At 34.3% G+C, this 24,618-nt stretch overlaps 2 protein-coding genes across 3 annotated transcripts; both read right to left on the bottom strand.

Annotated features, from left to right (window-relative positions):
• Positions 1–304: 304 nt before the first annotated feature.
• On the bottom strand, positions 305–9,823 carry ppib (peptidylprolyl isomerase B (cyclophilin B)). Its single transcript, XM_042496039.1, has 4 exons — positions 9,584–9,823; positions 2,677–2,846; positions 1,848–2,032; positions 305–739 (listed from the first exon to the last, which is right to left on the bottom strand). Exons 1-4 carry the CDS (start codon positions 9,727–9,729, stop codon positions 617–619), a joined length of 624 nt encoding a protein of 207 aa, XP_042351973.1. The 5' UTR covers positions 9,730–9,823; the 3' UTR covers positions 305–616.
• A 1,455-nt stretch (positions 9,824–11,278) lies between these two features.
• Positions 11,279–22,427, bottom strand: adpgk (ADP-dependent glucokinase). Of its 2 annotated transcripts, none has more exons than XM_042496766.1 (8): positions 22,290–22,427; positions 20,141–20,377; positions 16,433–16,658; positions 16,257–16,319; positions 15,818–15,938; positions 15,513–15,709; positions 14,304–14,402; positions 11,279–14,162 (listed from the first exon to the last, which is right to left on the bottom strand). In XM_042496766.1, exons 2-8 carry the CDS (start codon positions 20,359–20,361, stop codon positions 13,599–13,601), a joined length of 1,491 nt encoding a protein of 496 aa, XP_042352700.1. In that variant the 5' UTR covers positions 20,362–20,377; positions 22,290–22,427; the 3' UTR covers positions 11,279–13,598. The 2 variants fall into 2 exon arrangements, with proteins under 2 accessions (XP_042352700.1, XP_042352701.1); XM_042496767.1 differs by having other exon boundaries at positions 11,279–14,159.
• Positions 22,428–24,618: the final 2,191 nt, after the last annotated feature.

Below are 24,618 nucleotides of genomic sequence, written 5' to 3'. Positions count from 1 at the left end.
AGTAAAATGTATATTTGCCTCTATAAAAAAATAAAAGATAATTTAATCCTATATAAAATATTTGAGCAAATAGCACCCCTAGTGGTCAAAAAAAGGATGAACATAGAGTGTGTGTATGGATGTGAACAAACATGTAGAGTGATTGACGGTTGCATAAAGTCAGTATCTAACATTAAACAGCTACATTTTCCATTTAAACACATCAAACATTAGTGAACATGTGAAACTTTCACAGTATTAAAAGATGAGGCAAAAACTTGAATTTCCAGAATGATTCCCTGTTGTAATGAAATACGCTCAGCAATTTAACAAAATTGAAACCTTTATTTCAGATTTCATTTTTTTTTAACAAAACAAAAAAAACAACAACAACGAACAGTTAAGTGCACCTTGGAATGCTCGTTGGTTAATGGACCCAGAGTGTCGTCATTGCTCGATCGATTGCTCGATGTTAATGCTCTTCTGGTGCTTAAAGACGTCAGCCACTGACATCGAATGACTCCAAAGCCCCCTCTCCAGGACCACAGGGCTGTTAGTGATAAAACAAGGTGGCCTGCACGACCCCCCCCTCCCCCCCCCAGTCCCGTTCTCCTCGGTATTCCCCGGCAGCACTCCTCTACTCCTTGGCCACTGCGAATGCCTTCTCCACGTCGATTTTGCCACATTCATGAATAATGACATCTTTAAGTGGCTTATCTCGAGCATCTGTTAATGTCTTCTCGATCTTCCTCACCACTTCCTGAAAAATTGGAGGAAAAAAGAAAAAGAATTTAACACCGTCATGATCTCATTTAAAATGTTGTGTGGTATAAAAACAACCGCTTTATCCAACATCATAACCAATGTAAACCTCAGGAAACCAAAAACTATTCTTGTGATTTTTCTGGTTGCAGTATTCAGAAAGGTTCAGGTTGAAGCTGCAACCATGAATTTATTCGTTGTCAACTAAATTGCCAAATAATGTGATATGTGTGATATTGAATAATTGGTTTGAGTATTTTATTAAGTAGAAGTTCCCTAAATCCAGCATTTTAAATGTGACTTTTCCCCCTGTGGTTTCTTTACTCTTCTATGAGAGTAAACTCAACTGCTGTACCTCATACAACCCCACTTTAAAAAAATCCAAATTATCTCTTGAAGTGAAGACGTACACAGGAAATTGGACATATTGCAGGCATGTTGTGCAGCTTCACTGATTTCGCTTAACAAAAAAAAAAAAAGAGACAAAAACAACAACAAAAAAAGTGATCAATCCTAACAACTGAAACAAATCCTGATTGCATGAAATGTTCACCACTGAACTGGTGAAGATTACAGTTTTCAATCTCGAGGAAACAATCGTTTCTATTCATTCTGATGCAATTCTCATTTTGCACAATGTGCTGTTACAGGCATCAGAGTGAAAGCAGGTCATTATTATGAGCAGATGCATTTTTATAAAAGAGGCAGAGTAGCAAATTGCTTATTAAAACTGACTGGTTTGCTTTCATTAGCATGTTAACCAAACTTCCTTTGTTTTTGCAGAGCACCAAACTAGTCTCTATTTTTAGTCTGTTATCACCCTGCTACCTTTGGCATTTTAACAGATACTGCAGGGGGCTGTTCCACGAAGCAAGTTCAACCTAACTGTCTTTGACTGAGCTGGCTCGACAAACCCTGCAGCCTCTGTCAAAGATAACAACACTAATCTCGCTTCATGGTACACCCTTCACGTACATCTCAAACTATACTCAACAGATCACTCTGGATAGCAGACAATAACACAATTAAGATCTGTATGTTCAGTCACCCACATGCAGATGTGAATGCAACCAGAGTACGTGATCTCTGCTGGGCCTGACACTCACCATCCCCTCAAGAACTTTCCCAAAGACGACGTGTTTGCCGTCAAGCCAGGGAGTTGTAACGGTGGTGATGAAGAACTGTGAGCCGTTGGTGTCTTTGCCAGCGTTAGCCATGCTGAGCCAGCCAGCGCCATAGTGCTTCAGCTTGAAGTTCTCATCGGGGAAACGGTCTCCATAGATGCTCTTGCCTTCGTTTAAAAATAAATAAATAAAAAAAATGTATTTATACCATTTCACTCTGGTCAAGAAAGACAGTTCCATGATGTATAGTATGTATACTTATTTCAACAAACGTTTTCTCCCTGTGGTGACCTTTGCATCTGATTGCTGCCAAATGTTTTATCTTCTCTTTATCTGATGACATCGTCTTGTTCATGAATACTGAACAAACCTGTGAGCCTTTCTGAAGGAGAGTTTTGGCCAAATTGTCAAGTGTACTTAACTAGCATTAGCACAAAATGGCAGAGTGACTCTTATGAAAAACCTCTTGGCACAATTTTAGAATAACTTCTGGTGCCCTTTAAATACAGGAGGTTTTCTCTGTCCTTTTGACTTTAATCTTTAATTCATAGAGCATAGATAACTCAGGAGATTGTAACAAACTTATGTGGAAACAACATAAAACTGAACACAGGAGAGTTCTTATTTTCCTGACAGTTTGCACAGTTGAATTTGGTAAAACCCAAAAGAGTCCAAGTGTGAAACAACCCTGAAAGGCATTAAATATTCAGGGCAGCTCTGATGCAGAAGGCCAGGAGCAAGTGTGTTCTTGCAGAGACAGATCCGTGTCCTGATGTGAGTGCCATTCTGCAGCTGTTGGTGGCTGTCGTACCTCCAGTGCCGTCTCCTCTGGTGAAGTCTCCACCCTGGATCATGAAGTCCTTGATGACTCTGTGGAATTTGCTGCCCTTGTAACCAAACCCTTTCTGTGTTATTAGAAAAAACAAAACAACAACATAAGCAACACTTGTAAGATCCAAAAAGGAGATAAGCTGCAAGTATCTGACGTTTTAGCCAATGTGAATGAGAGCCAAATGACTTATAGGGGAACTCATATGCTGTAACATATTTTGTGTCTTAAATTTAGTATTACGATGAAGAATGTATATATTAAACGTGGCCAAAGTTTTAAATAATGAGGTAAGTGTATGTAAAAGTAATCACTGTGAGCCTCTGGCTTCAGAGTGCTCTGAATACTGTTTCCAAATGTTTTTAAAACTCTGGCTACAGTATGGCATCATTTTGCACCGGATTTCTTTATACAGCAATCCCCTGCAGGTACACTACCGCAAGTGTTTAACGTAGCCTACACAGCTACATGCTAACATCGGGGAAACATGTAATCTTTGTTGCCAATGTTGTCAGGTTCTCCACGATTTCATATTATATTCCTGTTGGAACATGTTGGTTGTGTTTAGAAGGTTTAAATGGGGATTTTTTTTCTTGGTAGAAAGTGCTGCTCTCCTCCATTACAGACAGCTGCAATGAGGCTGCAGAGATGCCGAGATATGGACCTGGATACACTGACCAATCGGAGCAGACTCGGCTTTTACAGGAGAAGGCCCAAAGAGACACGCACTAAAACACAGAGTCTCACACAGAGGGTGAATACAAGTGTTCCAGCACAGACAGTATGAGGAAAATATAGTGGGTTTTTTTGACTATTAAAGCACATAAACATGTTTTGATAGAAACCTTAAATACAAGTATCAACCTGAAAATAGGTCCTCTTTAAAGTGTGCCTCCAGGACATGGTGGTTTGTGCTTAAAAATACAACAAAATAAACTAAGGCTGGAACCATGTCAGATTTTCACTACACGGCTATTGTGGCCAAAAGAATTCATGATAATAACTGCTTTATCAAGTAAATCATAATAAATGATAATAACTGCTTTATCAAGTAAATCATAATAAATGATAATAACTGCTTTATCAAGTAAATCATAATAAATGATAATAACTGCTTTATCAAGTAAATCATAATAAATGATAATAACTGCTTTATCAAGTAAATCATAATAAATGATAATAACTGCTTTATCAAGTAAATCATAATAAATGATAATAACTGCTTTATCAAGTAAATCATAATAAATGATAATAACTGCTTTATCAAGTAAATCATAATAAATGATAATAACTGCTTTATCAAGTAAATCATAATAAATGATAATAACTGCTTTATCAAGTAAATCATAATAAATGATAATAACTGCTTTATCAAGTAAATCATAATAAATGATAATAACTGCTTTATCAAGTAAATCATAATAAATGATAATAACTGCTTTATCAAGTAAATCATAATAAATGATAATAACTGCTTTATCAAGTAAATCATAATAAATGATAATAACTGCTTTATCAAGTAAATCATAATAAATGATAATAACTGCTTTATCAAGTAAATCATAATAAATGATAATAACTGCTTTATCAAGTAAATCATAATAAATGATAATAACTGCTTTATCAAGTAAATCATAATAAATGATAATAACTGCTTTATCAAGTAAATCATAATAAATGATAATAACTGCTTTATCAAGTAAATCATAATAAATGATAATAACTGCTTTATCAAGTAAATCATAATAAATGATAATAACTGCTTTATCAAGTAAATCATAATAAATGATAATAACTGCTTTATCAAGTAAATCATAATAAATGATAATAACTGCTTTATCAAGTAAATCATAATAAATGATAATAACTGCTTTATCAAGTAAATCATAATAAATGATAATAACTGCTTTATCAAGTAAATCATAATAAATGATAATAACTGCTTTATCAAGTAAATCATAATAAATGATAATAACTGCTTTATCAAGTAAATCATAATAAATGATAATAACTGCTTTATCAAGTAAATCATAATAAATGATAATAACTGCTTTATCAAGTAAATCATAATAAATGATAATAACTGCTTTATCAAGTAAATCATAATAAATGATAATAACTGCTTTATCAAGTAAATCATAATAAATGATAATAACTGCTTTATCAAGTAAATCATAATAAATGATAATAACTGCTTTATCAAGTAAATCATAATAAATGATAATAACTGCTTTATCAAGTAAATCATAATAAATGATAATAACTGCTTTATCAAGTAAATCATAATAAATGATAATAACTGCTTTATCAAGTAAATCATAATAAATGATAATAACTGCTTTATCAAGTAAATCATAATAAATGATAATAACTGCTTTATCAAGTAAATCATAATAAATGATAATAACTGCTTTATCAAGTAAATCATAATAAATGATAATAACTGCTTTATCAAGTAAATCATAATAAATGATAATAACTGCTTTATCAAGTAAATCATAATAAATGATAATAACTGCTTTATCAAGTAAATCATAATAAATGATAATAACTGCTTTATCAAGTAAATCATAATAAATGATAATAACTGCTTTATCAAGTAAATCATAATAAATGATAATAACTGCTTTATCAAGTAAATCATAATAAATGATAATAACTGCTTTATCAAGTAAATCATAATAAATGATAATAACTGCTTTATCAAGTAAATCATAATAAATGATAATAACTGCTTTATCAAGTAAATCATAATAAATGATAATAACTGCTTTATCAAGTAAATCATAATAAATGATAATAACTGCTTTATCAAGTAAATCATAATAAATGATAATAACTGCTTTATCAAGTAAATCATAATAAATGATAATAACTGCTTTATCAAGTAAATCATAATAAATGATAATAACTGCTTTATCAAGTAAATCATAATAAATGATAATAACTGCTTTATCAAGTAAATCATAATAAATGATAATAACTGCTTTATCAAGTAAATCATAATAAATGATAATAACTGCTTTATCAAGTAAATCATAATAAATGATAATAACTGCTTTATCAAGTAAATCATAATAAATGATAATAACTGCTTTATCAAGTAAATCATAATAAATGATAATAACTGCTTTATCAAGTAAATCATAATAAATGATAATAACTGCTTTATCAAGTAAATCATAATAAATGATAATAACTGCTTTATCAAGTAAATCATAATAAATGATAATAACTGCTTTATCAAGTAAATCATAATAAATGATAATAACTGCTTTATCAAGTAAATCATAATAAATGATAATAACTGCTTTATCAAGTAAATCATAATAAATGATAATAACTGCTTTATCAAGTAAATCATAATAAATGATAATAACTGCTTTATCAAGTAAATCATAATAAATGATAATAACTGCTTTATCAAGTAAATCATAATAAATGATAATAACTGCTTTATCAAGTAAATCATAATAAATGATAATAACTGCTTTATCAAGTAAATCATAATAAATGATAATAACTGCTTTATCAAGTAAATCATAATAAATGATAATAACTGCTTTATCAAGTAAATCATAATAAATGATAATAACTGCTTTATCAAGTAAATCATAATAAATGATAATAACTGCTTTATCAAGTAAATCATAATAAATGATAATAACTGCTTTATCAAGTAAATCATAATAAATGATAATAACTGCTTTATCAAGTAAATCATAATAAATGATAATAACTGCTTTATCAAGTAAATCATAATAAATGATAATAACTGCTTTATCAAGTAAATCATAATAAATGATAATAACTGCTTTATCAAGTAAATCATAATAAATGATAATAACTGCTTTATCAAGTAAATCATAATAAATGATAATAACTGCTTTATCAAGTAAATCATAATAAATGATAATAACTGCTTTATCAAGTAAATCATAATAAATGATAATAACTGCTTTATCAAGTAAATCATAATAAATGATAATAACTGCTTTATCAAGTAAATCATAATAAATGATAATAACTGCTTTATCAAGTAAATCATAATAAATGATAATAACTGCTTTATCAAGTAAATCATAATAAATGATAATAACTGCTTTATCAAGTAAATCATAATAAATGATAATAACTGCTTTATCAAGTAAATCATAATAAATGATAATAACTGCTTTATCAAGTAAATCATAATAAATGATAATAACTGCTTTATCAAGTAAATCATAATAAATGATAATAACTGCTTTATCAAGTAAATCATAATAAATGATAATAACTGCTTTATCAAGTAAATCATAATAAATGATAATAACTGCTTTATCAAGTAAATCATAATAAATGATAATAACTGCTTTATCAAGTAAATCATAATAAATGATAATAACTGCTTTATCAAGTAAATCATAATAAATGATAATAACTGCTTTATCAAGTAAATCATAATAAATGATAATAACTGCTTTATCAAGTAAATCATAATAAATGATAATAACTGCTTTATCAAGTAAATCATAATAAATGATAATAACTGCTTTATCAAGTAAATCATAATAAATGATAATAACTGCTTTATCAAGTAAATCATAATAAATGATAATAACTGCTTTATCAAGTAAATCATAATAAATGATAATAACTGCTTTATCAAGTAAATCATAATAAATGATAATAACTGCTTTATCAAGTAAATCATAATAAATGATAATAACTGCTTTATCAAGTAAATCATAATAAATGATAATAACTGCTTTATCAAGTAAATCATAATAAATGATAATAACTGCTTTATCAAGTAAATCATAATAAATGATAATAACTGCTTTATCAAGTAAATCATAATAAATGATAATAACTGCTTTATCAAGTAAATCATAATAAATGATAATAACTGCTTTATCAAGTAAATCATAATAAATGATAATAACTGCTTTATCAAGTAAATCATAATAAATGATAATAACTGCTTTATCAAGTAAATCATAATAAATGATAATAACTGCTTTATCAAGTAAATCATAATAAATGATAATAACTGCTTTATCAAGTAAATCATAATAAATGATAATAACTGCTTTATCAAGTAAATCATAATAAATGATAATAACTGCTTTATCAAGTAAATCATAATAAATGATAATAACTGCTTTATCAAGTAAATCATAATAAATGATAATAACTGCTTTATCAAGTAAATCATAATAAATGATAATAACTGCTTTATCAAGTAAATCATAATAAATGATAATAACTGCTTTATCAAGTAAATCATAATAAATGATAATAACTGCTTTATCAAGTAAATCATAATAAATGATAATAACTGCTTTATCAAGTAAATCATAATAAATGATAATAACTGCTTTATCAAGTAAATCATAATAAATGATAATAACTGCTTTATCAAGTAAATCATAATAAATGATAATAACTGCTTTATCAAGTAAATCATAATAAATGATAATAACTGCTTTATCAAGTAAATCATAATAAATGATAATAACTGCTTTATCAAGTAAATCATAATAAATGATAATAACTGCTTTATCAAGTAAATCATAATAAATGATAATAACTGCTTTATCAAGTAAATCATAATAAATGATAATAACTGCTTTATCAAGTAAATCATAATAAATGATAATAACTGCTTTATCAAGTAAATCATAATAAATTAATTCATGGAGTGCTGTAATCAGGTCTTTCTTTGTTGAGAAGTTTGCCTGCAGCCATTTCCATGTGATGTGATCTTAAAGAGACATGTTGACGCAAGTTTTTCAGGGTTATAATGTGACATGAGAGCAATGAAATTTTAATCTGAATATTCTTACTTTCTCTTCTGTGCTCTTATAAAATTACAGGCACAAAACCAAACATAAATAGAATAAATTGAGCCATCAGGGTTCTTCTGTTGTATGTTTTTTAGTGTTGTATATTGTGGTTTTAATGGATGTTGTTGTATGTATGATGTATGGTGTGAGCATAAATGTATGGGTGCATGTGTGCAAGTTGTTGTGTATGTGTGATTGCTTATTGTGTAAAACCATATAGATAAAGCTCTACTTTTTTAAAAATTGAAACGTCTACATTTATTCAGTTAACTGTGAGCATGACTGTTAAATTTAAGTGGCAAACTGTTTTTTGTCAATTGAATCTGGACAGTCTCTTCAAATTTAATCAACAGCTCGTCGTTTGCAGTACAAAATAAAAAAAAAAAACGATTCGTGGTGAAGACAGCATTTTTTTTCTCCTTTTTTTTTTTTACAAACATGTATTCATAAAAATGCTTTGGTTTGGGCTTGTCAGTGATGCACAGTTTTGCACTGGGGAACATTTGAAGGTAAAGGGCCTGCGGGTCAGCTAATGACCATTTCACAGTTTCCTTATAACCGTAGACGTGGACAAACCTGCCCTGCTGCACCCAGACACAACAAGGCCAGACATAATAACACCTCACTGAGCCTCGGAGAGCTGCAGCCGAGTGATGGCTACACAAAGAATAATCAATCATAGAAGCATGAAACGACAAATGAAGCTAAAATGGATCATCGGTACATTAGTAAAACCCGTCAGTTGACGTAAAGGCCGAAGTATTAGCTTCGACAGTTAGCTCCACTCAGATTAGCCAGGAGCAAAAGCATGCATATGTCATTCAGTTTTCCGTCTAACGGAAATGTCCTCAATTACAACGCTACTATTAGTCATAATACCCAGCCGTTTGCTAGCTAAACAAGCTAGCTGATAATTCCGGTTTTTAGCAAAAGGATTAACCGCCTGAGGCTAGTTTGCGTTGACGTGGCTCAGCGGTCTGCTGCTAACGGTTAGCGTTGAGCTCTGATTTTTTTTCCTACACGACCCACTAGCACAGCAAGCTAGCTATCAAGCTAACATAGCACCTACCTTTGCAGTTACTTTGGGGCCTTTCTTCTTCTCGTCAGCAGATGAGCCATTGGGGAAAGCGAGAAAAATCAGCGATCCCACAATGACTGTAACGGCCACAAGGAACTTCATCCTTCTCTCACAGAGTCTAACCATCAACAAGAAGAAAAGACAGCCCGAAGAGCGGCCTGAAAGTCTTGCTTGCTTTATAAGAGCCGGGGGAAGGAGAGTGGTATCCGGGGTGGAGACTGCAGCGGCGGCCGCTCCAGGCTGCTGCTGCCTCCACGACTTCAGGGGCGGGGCCAGCAGCCCAGCGCGCAGACGCACCGCACTCTGATTGGTTCCCGTACCGGAGCGATTCAGCCAATCAGGTGCAGCCGCGTAAACACCGCTCAGTCTGAGATCCAGCATTCCTTACGTACATACATCCACGTGTAGAATAAACGGTGAGGTCCCATATGATTTTAAGTTGATTTTTTAAAATTTAATTCAGTTTTATTTATAAGGCCCAGTATCACATCTGACACTCCACTGTCCTTAGACCCTCACAGTGGATGAGGAAAACTTCCTCCAAAGATCCAATGAACAGGAAAATAATAGTACGTATCTAAGAAAAAACTGAAGAGGAATGTCCATTTATCTCTGTCTATTACACAGATGTGTACTAGCTGTGTGTACAGAAGAGATCAATTAAAATTTGAGTAACTCATGACTATGTGGTACGGTGGCCAGCTTTGCATGAGTATGTATAAAATATCTATTTTATTGACAGCCTGCCTAAGTTTTAGTGCATACAAACATTAACCCATAACTGCATATTTTAACATTTTATATAGGGTGTTGCAGCTCTTTATATATATATATATATATATATATGTATATATATATATGCTTCTGTCTATTGCTGTTTCTTGTTGCTATTGCTGCTCTGCATGTCTGCATGTTATGCCCCTTGTGTGTCATTTGTTCATGCTGTGTGCATGACTATTCGAGCTAAAAAGCTCTATGCTGTTGATTCATGTTACATGCATGTCTGTGTTGTGCTAAAATGCTTTATGTTGTTGCTGTGCTATTGTTTTGTACTGTTGCATGGCTTGAATTCTGTCTTAGGAGTTCCTGTTTGTTGTAGTTGTTGTGGTGTCCTGCTGCTATTATGTGAATTTTATGATTTTACAGGGTTCAAAACATCTTACCAAGGAACTACAGCTGAAAATTATCCTGAAGGCTAATACTGGCACATTTACAGAAACATTTATGAATGTGTATTGTCCTTGTAAATAATATAAATAAAATCAAATTAAATATAGAAAGTGGTGACACCTTCAAATGTCTTGTTTAACTAAAAGTCACCTCAACATGATAAAAAAACAGAGAAAATTAATTTGAGAAGGTGGGATCAGAGGATGTTTTGAATTTTTCTCAAATTATATTTAAATAGTTCAGAAAAGATCTGAGTGCAAGGTGACACCTTCAAATGTCTTGTTTAACTAAAAGTCACCTCAACATGATAAAAAAACAGAGAAAATTAATTTGAGAAGGTGGGATCAGAGGATGTTTTGAATTTTTCTCAAATTATATTTAAATTGTGGCCGACAAATGTAAGTTGATCAACACTTCAACAATTCAACTCATCTTTTCATCATTAATTTTAAGTTCTTGACAAATATACAAAAATAACTGGCAGCACCACAATCAAGCCAAGTACTACTCTTCTTACATATTTTAATGACAAACTACATGTAAATGAAACCTGTTGACAGTTAAAAGTGTTAAAAACATGAGACTCAAACAATGAAATGAATAAGGATGAATAGATTGTACTTGCTAAAAATAAAGGGGGGTTCGGAGTTAAGGTTACATTCACCTTTGCAGGCGCACCTGCCACTTCGTACTAGTGCAAAGAATTAATTCAGTTAAACGAAACGCTATACATCGTGTACTTGTATGTTTGCATTAAGACTCAGTTATTGCATGCCTTTAGTGGCCATGTGAGGTATACAAATACATTGCTCCAACAGTTACGTACTGAACATCTAACATGATACAGGCGTTCCCAAGTAAGCTCTGAAAAAAAACCCTAATAAACGACCCATGAAAAAGCATAATAAATCTATACGCTAGAATCTAAAGATGGAAGCTTTGCTTGCAGTATTTTACACTGGACAGTTTTTAAGATTTTCCAGCCAATCATGTTACATAGTCACATTTCATCAGAGAGAGAAAGCAACACCTGAAAATGAAAGAGCAACAAATACGGAAGCAAATAAGAGGTATACGTATTCAGATTTTGACAGCCACTGAAAATTTAACATTAAAATTTAAACACCGAATTCTGAATTCATAGCATTGAAGTATTTTACCGAGAAAACCATGTATCTGACTATATTTTTTTCTGAATTCTTTACTAGGAGATTAAAATATAAATTTCTTGATTTTCCAATGTTTACAAATTCATATCCAAAAATACATTTTCAGACTCTTCTCTTCTCACTATCTTTCTCTCTTTGGATTTCAGTTTTCAAGTTGCTCTCATTGATCATATGACTGACAGGCTGTGCTCTGATTGGCTATAAGTTGGTTTGAATTTCTTCAAGCTCGAGGTAAAGATATTGCTATCTGAAATTTTTTGACTTGATTTTCTGATCTGAATTCGACCAATCAAAATTGAGCAACTTGAATCTTTTTTTTGGGAAATTCAGAAATTTTAATTTTTGTATCTAAATATGTAACATTTTAAAAATATATATATTCAAATTCAACTTTTAAAACCGTGATTCAAGAAATGTCATATTTAAGTTTCAAATAGGTGAATTAAGAACCAATACATTCAGTTCAGAGTAAAATATTTCAGTGCTATTAATTCAGCGGTTTAAATTTCAATATTAGGTATTAAGTTGCTCGTAAAATTAAGATATTTATATTTCTTATTTGCCTCCATAAACAAAACAGTAACCCTGAAAACATACGGCCTATGCCTTGTTTTGAAATTTCATTTACCTTTTAATTGCTGTATCACCAACATAACATTGACATTAATTAGATGACATCTAATTGTAAACTGAGGTTTAACTGCATAAAGAAAGATCCCCTTCAAAACCATGTGGGAGACTGACAGTATTTTGTAAAAAAAAAAAGTTTTAAAAAATTATACGAAATCTGCAACAGGAATTTAGAAGCAACAGAGATTACTACCCTACAATAACTGTTGTTTATACTTTGCAAAGTTTCCAAAATTAATCATACTTTCACTGGGAGTGTTTAAGCAAAAACTGACAAAAAAACAAATTTTGTAACACTTTCTAGTATACTTATCCTCTCCAGACAAATAACAAAAATGTCAAGTATATCTAGTTGACAGTTATTACAGGTTAAGAAGTCAGACACTCATAGGAGAATGAGCTTTCAAGTGATCTAATGACTACTTGACATGAATGCACCATAAGTTGAAGAAGCACAGAACATCGAGAATAACACTTAGATTCTACAATATAGTGAGACGCTCATCAGTTTTCAGTTCAACATGATTGTTATATGTGTGTGTATAAGTTTGTCTCAGAGGGGAAACTGATGTGATGCCTTAATTTGTTTGGCTCTAGAATATGAATAAAATACTCTAACTTTTACATTTTCTCAAGGCACAGCATAATTAAGATATGCAGGTCAAAGTAAATTAGGTGAGCCAACAAAACTCTTTGGAGTTTGTGAAGATGGCTTTGAGCCGCAGCCAGTGCATAAAGTCAGGCCACCTCACAGCTCCGTCAGATCCACTTCTGTAAAGTTCTGCTGGAGGATTTGAAGGAGGGAGAAGAGAGGAGACCAGAGCAGGCTGGAGGAGTCATCAGGCAGGATTTAAAACTAACGCCATCAATCACATTCTTTAACTGAGTGGAGCTTCGGGAAGGAAGACACAGAACCTGGATCAGTTTAGAAATGTGACTCCAACCCAACAACCACAGCTGCAGGTGAAACTTCACTGGCTCTTCTCAGCACTTCCAATCAACGTCTTCCCGAGTGTCAAGCAAACCTCAGAAGGGCTGCTGGGTCTTTAACTCTGAGTAAACTAGTCCCTCTGCTGAGATGGCATCCCCGAGCCCTACTGTCCGCAGCGGCTGTTTGCACACCAGCACGGCTGTCATGTGGAAGACGACGTTTCCTCTGCGCCACACGGTGACAGGCGCTGCCGGGTTCAGGGAAAGCTTCTCTCGTGGCTCAGTGTGCGAGCTGTAAAACTCTAGTGGAGCTTTGAGCTCCACTTTGCCAACGTCAACCGACTGGAGGCCACAGGCCTGACTGCTGGCCACTCGGGCTCCGGCCATCACTGCTGCAGCCTGGTTCCCCCAGTATCCGTCCACCGTAGCCAGGATGTGGTATGCCAGTGTGTGGAAGTGAATGCGAGTCAGGTCCGCCTCGGACGATGGCTCGCTGCGGCCGTGCTGCTCCAGGATCCAGAAGAGGATGTCGCTGACCTGGCCCACGTCTGGGATGCCTTTCCAGGAATCCAAGTCTGAATGAGGCCCCTCACCAGCCTGAGAGAGGAAGAGCAGTTCCTGCTCATTCAGCCCGATGGAGCTCACAATGGGCATAACCTGCTAACGGGAAACAGAGAAGGAAACTTTAATTAAATATACAGAAGTCTTTAGGGATTTGTGGATTTTGAGCGCACTCATCTTTTCTCTGTGAAGTAAGTTCGCTGCATTAAAGACTGTTAGACACTGTTGTCGCACATGTACCTCCTGCATGATGCTGTTCATGTAGTCTTTATCGGTCATGCTTGCCAGCTCCAGGTGGATGGGAATATCTTTACGAATGTCAGATATGGCTAACACAGCCTGCGAAGAGGAAGAAAGTACAAGATGTTTGAAAAGCTACACCGAAATATATATTATAGGAGTCATTGCTATGCATGTATTCCTTAAACCTTGGCAACATACTGTAAATTATAAAACACGTTTAGTTATGAATAACAGACATATTATCTCTTTCAGCTTCACACCTTCAATTTGCAGTGTCATGCAGCATTATATTGGATATAATGTTACAAATCAAGAAGTCTAAAGTTTTTCAAAACTGTTCTGGATTAAGGAATCGGCTAAAATAAAAGAATCATCTTAAAAAACGAAAACACAAGAGTTTTTGCATATTTCACTATGAAGTGAATACAGCACTTCACTGTTTATACGTTTTTGAATTAATTAATGTTAAAATTTTAATTAATTTTCACATAAACTAGTATAGAAGATATAGAAAGCCATTTCTATAAATGATTAAATATTTTTTAAAAACTAAATAGATATTTTTTGTTGTTGATTTTTCAAATGACAACTTTCATTTATATTTTAAATTGATTTCTTTTTCTTATTTACATGACTAATGAGGCAATAAATGAATATAAATGAGACAGTGTAAAAAATATTAAAAAATACATTGTTTTTTTTAATTACTTTTTCACAGCCCAATCATTTAAATATAAGAAATTGATATAAAAGGAGTTAAAATAATGTGTCATTAGAATATTAAAGTCCCCTAAAATGAAATAAAGTTGTCATTAAAAATGTTATTCATTTATTTACTGAACTGTATTGACTCACTTATATGTTTACAATTATTTCTATATTTATTGCCTCATTTATTTATTTTAAGATTTATTTCATAGCCATATTGACTTGCTTCCTATTTATTTATTGATTTATGTATGTTCATTGTTTATTTATTTTACATTTACTTAAATGGCATTCTATAACAAGATGGATAATCCAATACCTTTACTTTTCACTGTAATTCCACACAACAGTAGACGTCATTAAAAGCATATCATGTTTGCTGTGATTAAGTCATTAAAGTTATAATGCATTAGCATTATTTTCAGTTTATGGGCTAAAACATGCAAAAGCACAGGCTTTGGGTGGAGAAATTGTAAAAACCAGACTTCAGCCGCTGACCTCTTTGAGTCGCTCCTCCCACAGCTCTCTGCCTTGACCCTCCATCATGTGGAGCCCCGACAGGATGACAAGGTCCGGCTCAAACTCATCCAGACTCGCCACGAACGTCTCCAGTGAGCTCATCTCCCCGTTGGACAAATCATGAGAGAAGATGAAGCGATTGGCCTGAGGTGCCTGAGTTGAACCCCACTGTTCACCTGGAAACCAAATTCAATTTAAGTCGTATTAGAACATTTTAAGAGACTGAAAGAACCTTCTTAAGTGAAAAAGATCTGGTGGAAGTTGCAAGCTGCTGGTCTCTTTACCTGCTTTATACTCCAAGATGAGGTGGTATTCATCCGTCTCCTGCATAGACTCTGGGGGAACGACTATCTGCTCATCCAGCATTTCATGAAGTTTAGGACCAACTGGCCCACATAACAAAACCTGTGGCATAAAATTGTATCAACAGTCAGGACAACACTGTGCTCAGAGGGCTGCTAAAACACATTATCATCATTATCAAAATGCATCCTCTGGAAATGTGTTAATGTAAAGAATATGTTTTCCCATGTTTATTATCTCTTAAATCCAATTTTCTATTGATTTCTGCAAAGCAATACCAAAAAATATGATTTAACTCTCTGAAATGGACTTCAATGGCCAGCATGTGTTTGTTGAAACAGACCAGGAAAATCATTAAGAGCTCATTAACTTGGGTAAAGTGTAACAGTTTACGACACAAATATAAACATGCTGCCGTACCATCAGGTCAGGGTAGGTGGCGAGCTTCTGACCAATGAGAGCAGCATTCCCTCCCACGTACAGCTGGAAGAAGACAAAGCAAAGTTTAACAAGAGGGACGATCATTTAAAAAAAACAACTTAATGAAACCAAAGCATGTCGTCATCAGAGAAAATTGGGGAGTAAGGTAGCCTTGCCTTCGCACCGGGGTACTCTGCTGCGGCGCGTGCAATCCTCTGAAAGGCCTCGCTGTCGCTAAAGAAGCGCTCAGCAGCTGCTCCACGCTCCATGAAGTGGATGAAGGCTTCCCTCAAGTCCTCTTTAGAGTGCAACACTTCATGATCCAGGCCGGTGCCAGGATCCACAGCCAGAGCCTGCAGCAGACCCACTCCTGAGACGACCACGTCCACACAGGCATTCACCCTGAACGAGAGAGCGCAGACAGAGAGAGTATGCTTTATTTGACAAATAATAACTAAACTATCATCTGGCTTTAACTGCAAATCATCCTGAGGATGTGTAGTCCTTAACAGGACTGTAATTGAATCCGTGTCTTGTTTTAAATACCTTGGTTTCTGGTTAGGTGACAAGTTGTCATTCAAAAAACATGTTAGTGAACTAACTAAATCACTTAAAGCAAAACTGGCATTTTTCTACAGAAACGAATCATGCATGTCCCACAGCTGCAGGAAGCAACTTGTTCATTCTACATTTTTATCTGTTATGGACTATGGTGATGTAATCTGCATGCATTCTTCTGCCTCTACTCTGAAGCCGCTTGACGCAGTCTATCACTCTGTCCCTAGATTTATTAGTGGGGATAGCTTTAGGACATATCACTGTACATTGTGCAGGAAAGTTGGTTGGCAGTCGCTGGCAGCAAGAAGAGAGCAGCACTTTTCATTTATAAAGCACTTCTCGATAAACTTCCTGGATATCTTACTGGTCTTTTACAGTGTAGAACAATGTCTCACTTCGCTAGATCTCAACACTACTTAGTCCTGGAAAATCATTATGTCAGCACTGAAATTAGAAAATTGGCTTTTAAATATCACACCCAATCAGAAATGGAACAGTCATCAGAAGCTCCAAAAATTGGACACATTATTCAATTTAAAACCCTGTTGACTGACATACAGCAAAAGGGAATGTATGTGTTTTGTTTGATTGATGTTGTCATATGTGCTGATGTTTTTTGGAGTATATTTTGTATGATCTAAACACACATGCCTAATGTATATCTTTGCTTTTAATATGCACTTTAATGTCTACCTCACTTCTCGTGTTTTATTGTATTCTGTAATGTGTTTTTGGTGTTTTTTATGTAATCAGGGCATCCTTGTAAAAGAGAGCTTGCTCTCAATGGCCTTCAGTGATTAAATAAAAGTTAAATAAATCAAATAAAAGGTCTGCTGGTGGCCTGATCAGGCTAAATTCCCAAAATTGTGGAAGCTGCCAAAAGGCCTCAAATGTAGCTGGTCTGGTGTCATTATGTCATTATGTGTGTCAGTGGGTTTATAATGGCTGCGGTTACATGGACATGATTAACCCCTTTATGAGGCTTACTCTGGTTATGATCATAATCGGGATATGGTGTTTACATGAGCGCAGAGAAATCGGGTTTTCACATTCCACATATTGATCCCGGTTTCTTTCAGATAAGTCCAGCTAGCATATTCAGGTTTCTCATACACAGCATATGTTGTTCACATGCTCAAATACTTAAACCCAATAATAAACAGGTTATTCGTGTCCATGTAAACACACTCAATGTAAACAGGTCTGCTTGTTTTAAAGACTGTGAATTTAAAAAAAAACACAAACACATTCAAACTCCTTATCTTGTGTTCTCCTGCAATAACTGTTCACTTATCTCTATGTGAACGATATAATTTTGGAGTTTAAAATTAAAATACCTCTTTTCTCTTTCTGCAAACTTTAAAAATAATTTTGATTGACTCATCTTGGGGGTGTATTCATCCAGTTAAATGTCACATCTCTTCATATTTCATTTAAATCCTTCCTGTAATGTTTCCCTCACCTTCATTTATCTGTTTCACCTTGAAATATTGTACATTATGGAAGATAAAGATGCTGCAGGGGAAAACCATATAATATATAAATAATGTGAATAACGAAAGAAGCTACCGTCACCCCTTGCTTTTTAGCATGCCGTTTTGGAGCCTCAAGTTTGGCATTTTGGCCATAGCCATCTTGGATTTTTGGAGCGAGAGGTGAGCATATTTGGGGGAGAGGGTGGAGCTGTGGAGGAGTGACGGGTGGGTCTGACTCACAGACTGTGGTAAGGCCTTTTAGAAAGTCTGTCACTGAGGCGGCCCTGCCCTTAAATACGCGTGACTTTGGCCCTAATTAAATTTAAACAGGTCAATTATTTAAAAAAGGAAAATAAAATCAACCCTGTATGGCTGTCATGAATGTTGAAATTAGCTGTAGAGATGAAAACAGTTTGTTGTACCAGACTACAATAATTGTAATTTACCATGTATGAACAGTGGGTGTTGGTGTGTTGGGCTCAGGAATATAGGCAGCGAGGTCATTATTGCTGTCAGGTGTTTTTAGGTGATTTTAGTTTTGAGCGCTGTGACTCTAAAGTTTTACTTGTCACGCTGTAAATTGTGTGTGTGGTTTACTCATGAAAACAATGGAAGTAGATTTTATTTACCTTTATGCAAGATGAAGATTATTAAGAGGATTGTTATTCTGTAACAGCAGCCAACAGATCCTTTAGTAAATGCAACAAACACAACAACAAAAGGTAGCAAACGGTATTGAGCTGAGGCAAGCGCGTCAGCAAAGAACACTCCTCTGTTAGACATCTCAGTCACTTTAAGTAATAGACTTAGTTCTTACAGTAAGGAAACACAGCTCAGTTCTCTGCAGGGATTCCTCCATAATGTTGTCAGACACTTCTCATAATGATCTGAGGCTGTCAGTGACAACAACAACAAAAAAAAAAAAAAAAACACTTTTAGTGGACGTAAATTTATGGTTTACAATTGCCCACAAGGACTAATTGTGTTGTGTTTCACCCCTGCAGCAGGTTAGTGTGATTCACATAGACACAAAAACAAGGGAAAATAGGTGCCAGGTTGAAAAACACTGAAGTTTCTACTTGTTACTTTAACCCTTTGAAACCTGGATCGTCATCACTTTACTTGCGCTGCATTCATGTCTTTAAGAAGTATTGAAACCTTTTAACTCTGAGCCAACTGGTGTGGTTTTTTTCTTTCAAAAATCACTATAAAAAACTAGGGAAAACATTGCAGAAAACTATATTTCAAAGGATCATAATTATATACATGAAATTATTTTTAAAGAATCATTATGATCTTTAATCTTTTTTTTCAGGTAATTCCTTGTTTTTTGTTTGTTTTCTTTGTTGTTGTTTTTTTTTTTTTACTCTTTCTTTTGTTTGGCTCGGTTTTGTTACAAATTTCTTGCTAACTTCTGGGTCATTTCTTAAGTTGCATATTACTTTCTTCCCAATGATTTGAAAGAAATCAGGCCAATTTGCCCCGGTTTTAAAGTTTGAGTTTAAGTAACCCCCTTCACGTCACTTCTTGGTCGAAATCATCTGTCTATCCCTCTGGTGCGCAGTTCTTCAGGTCCAGCCAATCATCATCTTCCACCTCCAACCAGCCGTGTTGGCCCTTCTACAGCAGCCTAAAGGCCATAGGCTACTTATGGGCCATAATTAAATTCACTGGAGCACCACCGTCTTGGGCCAAGCTATTTGAGCTGGCATTGATTCCTGACAACACATTCCTTCACACTGGCAGAGCCGATTACAGCTTCTCAACATGCCACAGTGTACAGGAGATGAAGTAGATCAACTTCAGGCGACAGGACTGACATGCTTCTGTCAGTTAAACGCGCTGACTCACCCTACTGCCACTCTGCTCCACTGCCGCGTCGGCAGAGTAATCAGAGTCTCCCAGGCAGCGGAGATCACCTGCTCCAGGCTGTTCCCGCTGTTCTGAGATGATGTCTGAAAGTTTGGCAGGTTGATGTACTGCAGAATCTGCTCCGGCAGCTCCGGCCCGCCATGGTAGAAGTAGCCAACAGCTAACGCCAGCAGGGCCGCTGCTGAAGCCTTCCTCCACATGATGCTCCCACACACTCTGCAACAAAGAAAATCTGTCACTTATCTCTCTCATACCAACCATTAGCATTCAGAAGTGATCGCCGGATGTACTGTCGTTATTGGTGGTGACATTCAAGAGCTGCACACCAATGTTCAAAGACATAAAAAAAACAACATGAAAAAAATCACAGCTAAATAATCAAACTTATATGTGTACGACAACACCTCGGTTCATTGTATTGGTCTCTGTCTATGAAACATTAAAAAAATGCACATCACATTTTCCTACGGCAGAAAGTCACGTCATCACATGCTGGCTTTAGTTTCATCCAATCAACAATCTAAAAATCCCCAAATATTCTATTTACTACAATGTGAGATCAAGAAAAGCAGGACATTCTCACATCTGAGAGCCTGGAACCATTATTTGTCATTGTGCTTAAATAATGATAGATAATAAATCAATCATCAAAATGATTCATTGATTGATCTACTGATTGCTGCCCCTGACACATTATGTGGTCCAGTGATGAGGTTGCTTCTATAATTTGTACAGTATATTGATCTTTATCTATTACATGTTATTCTATTTGACCTTTACCCATTACCCTGTACTGCTGCAAAACTTGAATTTCCCCTCTGGGGATCAGTGAAGGATTATCTTATCCTATCTTATCTCATAAAATGAAATGGATCATGCTAACTGCACGCAATCACCAAAATGAACGAATGAGGTGAAGTACATGTATACCATCTATTTTAATATCACTCCCCTTTTTGGCCAAGCATGTCAACACATAGAATTAATTTGTACCCAGTTTTTCGTGCTTGCGCCAAACATACATTAAGCTAAATAACAAGGACCAAACAAAGCTGGACAAAGGCAACATGAATGAATGAAACCTTCATTGTCAGAAGGGGAATTTGCTTTTTTATTCATTCATTTAAACACTGACACAAGACACAGACACAAGACATACAAATATATGTGTATATATATATATATATATATTATATATATATATATATATATATATATATATATATATATATATATATATATATATATATATATATATATATTATATTGCTCTCATTATATAACAGAATTTTACATAATTCAAACTTTATATGTAGATATAATCTGTCATTGTCAAAAAAATCCTACAAGCTGTATATACAGTCTACAGACATGTAAACATGCATGTACACCTATGCATGCTGAACATTATCCATTATGTGTGTGTGTCTGTATGTATATACATACAGACACACACACACACAGACACACACACATACATACATGCACATATATACACATACATGTTTCTTTTCTCATACTTGTGTACATATTAGTGTTGTCTGTTCACTACCTTTATTTGTTCAGCTTTGCTGTCATAGACCCTGGCTTTTCTACTTCTGTGAAAGTACATTGACAGCAATGCAAAAACGTCAATTACTTAAATGTGTGCAATACAATAGTGACTATAATGCAGTATTTATAGGTAACTGTACAACTACACAACATCGCTCCTTGCAGGTAATCTCATTAACTTGTCTTTAACTCAGTTGATGGGCTCCACATTTACAGCTAGCTGACATAAGTCTTGTTACCACCCAGGAGTACTGTGGTATCCATAATAAACCCAATGCGTGGCGCTGCCCTTTAACCTGCGAGTATGTTATGTGCTTTACATGTTACAGTATAGTATTAAGTTACTGCTAACGTGTACACGCACAGTTTGTTAGCTAACATGCTAGCTCCAGCACACACAAAGTGTATCTTTGGCTTCAGTTTAGCAAAGCTAATCTGACAGTAGCATTTAGCTTGTAGCTCGGCTTAGCAGCCAATCTAATTTAGAGAGCAGCCTAAAGACTTTTTCTCCTGAAAACACCTCAGCTTCAAAACAGCTTTTTAACATCGAAGTAGCTTCATTTGCGGCACGTACCGAAAACAATGTGCAGGCTTCAAGTTTAGTGAGTCAGGAAGAGGATCCTGTTTCCTGGTTAGTCACAGAAACAGCATTTAGTAGAAAGGGAGGTTTCTGAAGTAGTCAATCGGTGCAAGTCATTGAAGAAGGAATGACTGAGACAGCAGCTCCAAGCTGCCAGCCGCTTCCGCCCGCCGCTCTGCGCATGCGCTACTACAGGGTACATTCACGGTACAGAGTGTGAAAAACACACGTTCAACTCCTGAAGCAAAGTACCAACCTGTACTACCAACATGCATTGCTTTAGAGGCTATGACTCTCACTGACTATATTTACTCAAGTGCTGCAGTCAAGTACAAGTCTGAGATACATGTACTTTACTTGAGCATTTACTCATCATGCAACTTTACACTTCACCACATTTCAGAGGCCTATTGTACTTTTTACTACACTACATTTGTATTGCAGTTTTAGTTGCTTTACAGATTTCACTTTTTCATAATCTGAAAACCATGCATTACTACACAATTTTCCTGCTATTACACTTTACGTTTTTTTTTTTTTTTTGAGAAACATTTATTTACTGGTAGTTTACTCTTTTTGATATTTTCTAAGTTTATGGATTTTTCTGTTATTGTTTTTTTCAAATTATATTTTATTCTTTTTTTAAGCATGTTTTGTGTATATTTTACTTTTTTGATGGTTAACTTATATATATATATATATATATATATTATATATATATATATATATTACCTTTTCGATTGATTCCGCAATCGAAATGCTCATTATGATTTTTAAAAAATATTTTAGATTTTTTCCCAATATTTTGCTTTTCTTTTTATTTTGATATTTTACTTTTTGATTTTTTTTACTTTTTTGTGAAATTTCCATTATTTTTGGGGGGGATATCATATTGATGTTTTTACAATATTTAGGACATTTGCAGGTCAAGGAGAATCTAATGAAATATGCTGTTGAGTTGCATTATGGGGAATGTAGAGTTTTTAGAGCTTGCCCGTATAAAAGAAAGTACGGATATCTCAGCTTCTGTTGCATCGATTTTGACCTTGTTTGTAATTTTATGAAAGTGTGAGTCAAAGTTGAGTAGGGAAATAAAAGTTGTACACATAATGACATACAATACAGTGAAACATAATCCTTTATTGAGCTGGAGGAATTTAAATCTTAATGTGTGGAAATTGTGTGTGACATTTTACTTGTACTAAGCACCAGCCGTCTAAACTAGATGAAGTTTCCTTTGAGTTTACTTTGATCTTCACAAACTGCTTTAAGTTTTTGACCTGTCATTAATTTTATTCCTTTTAGAGTGAACTGGCCCAATAAGGTCTCAAAATCAACCAATCAGGAGGATGACAATAGCACCAGTAAACCACCAGCAGATAACATAATTAAAGACTCAAGCCCCTTTCTTCTTTCCTTTTCTCCCTCAGGCAAATACACATGAATGCTGCCTGGGCTGCTTGTTGCTGCTTGTAAACTATTTCACTGGAGGCCGAGGAAAGGCGTGGCAGCAAGATGTCTGTGGAAATAAACCTAAAGCATTGCACACTGGAATCATCACTTAATGCTAAGAATGAAAATAAAAGATGACTCCGGTCTGAGAACTTTTTTCCAGGGAAGGGGAACATGAACCAATGTTATTAAAAGATTTTTTCCTCATACGTAAAAAGACGCTATTAGCAAAAATAACTTGCTTTTGGGAGAAATTCAACATTTTTCTTTTTTTCTTTTGCATAGCATTTAGATCAAAAAGGATAATTATCCATGATTTAGAAATCTGAGAGTTCCTTTAGCATGTTTTCAAACATTTTTTTCAAAAATTAAATGCAACACATTTTTAGGATAAACTACCAGATGGAGTGTTAAAACTTGTTTCTCTCTGCATGCACAAACTGTAGATTTAAAACATTTTCAATCTGCTTCTTAAAATGAGTGATAAGATTCTTCATGAACAGACACATTTCTCCAAAGCTCTGACACTTTTTGGGAATTTTACATGAGAGAATTATTTCTGCTCTGACTTTTCTCTCAATGCTTTCAACAGGCCTGGATCGACATCTGTTTTTGTGTGGTGGGTTTGGACATCTTTCACAAGCATTTAAACCTTTGAAACCTGAACGCATTGGGTTTGATTTCTTTTTTAAAAAGTCAGTCAGAAACTTACCATAGATTGTTCTGAAAACTGCAAGAAATTATTAAAAAGGTGACAATAAAACTATCTGAACGTTAGCCTAAAAAACAGAGCAAGAATGATAAGGACATTAAAAAACTATAGGAAAATGTCCAGAAAAATATTTTTTTAAATTGTTGTAATTATATGTTT

Source organism: Plectropomus leopardus, chromosome 11 (assembly GCF_008729295.1).
Source record: "Plectropomus leopardus isolate mb chromosome 11, YSFRI_Pleo_2.0, whole genome shotgun sequence".
Classification (NCBI taxonomy): Eukaryota; Metazoa; Chordata; class Actinopteri; order Perciformes; family Serranidae; genus Plectropomus; species Plectropomus leopardus.
The sequence above is the reverse complement of the archived record's forward strand: the minus strand, read 5'-3'. Positions and strand labels throughout refer to the sequence as shown.

Coding starts and splice junctions, on each gene's coding strand:
- ppib (XM_042496039.1), bottom strand. CDS start 9,729: ATGGTTAGACTCTGTGAGAGAAGGATGAAGTTCCTTGTGGCCGTTACA. Junction 2,033..2,676: donor CAGAGGAGACGGCACTGGAG/GTACGACAGCCA, acceptor TTTTAAACGAAG/GCAAGAGCATCTATGGAGAC. Junction 740..1,847: donor GGAAAGTTCTTGAGGGGATG/GTGAGTGTCAGG, acceptor CCAATTTTTCAG/GAAGTGGTGAGGAAGATCGA.
- adpgk (XM_042496766.1), bottom strand. CDS start 20,361: ATGTGGAGGAAGGCTTCAGCAGCGGCCCTGCTGGCGTTAGCTGTTGGC. Junction 16,320..16,432: donor CAGAGTACCCCGGTGCGAAG/GCAAGGCTACCT, acceptor GTCTTCTTCCAG/CTGTACGTGGGAGGGAATGC. Junction 15,710..15,817: donor CATCTTGGAGTATAAAGCAG/GTAAAGAGACCA, acceptor TTTGGTTTCCAG/GTGAACAGTGGGGTTCAACT.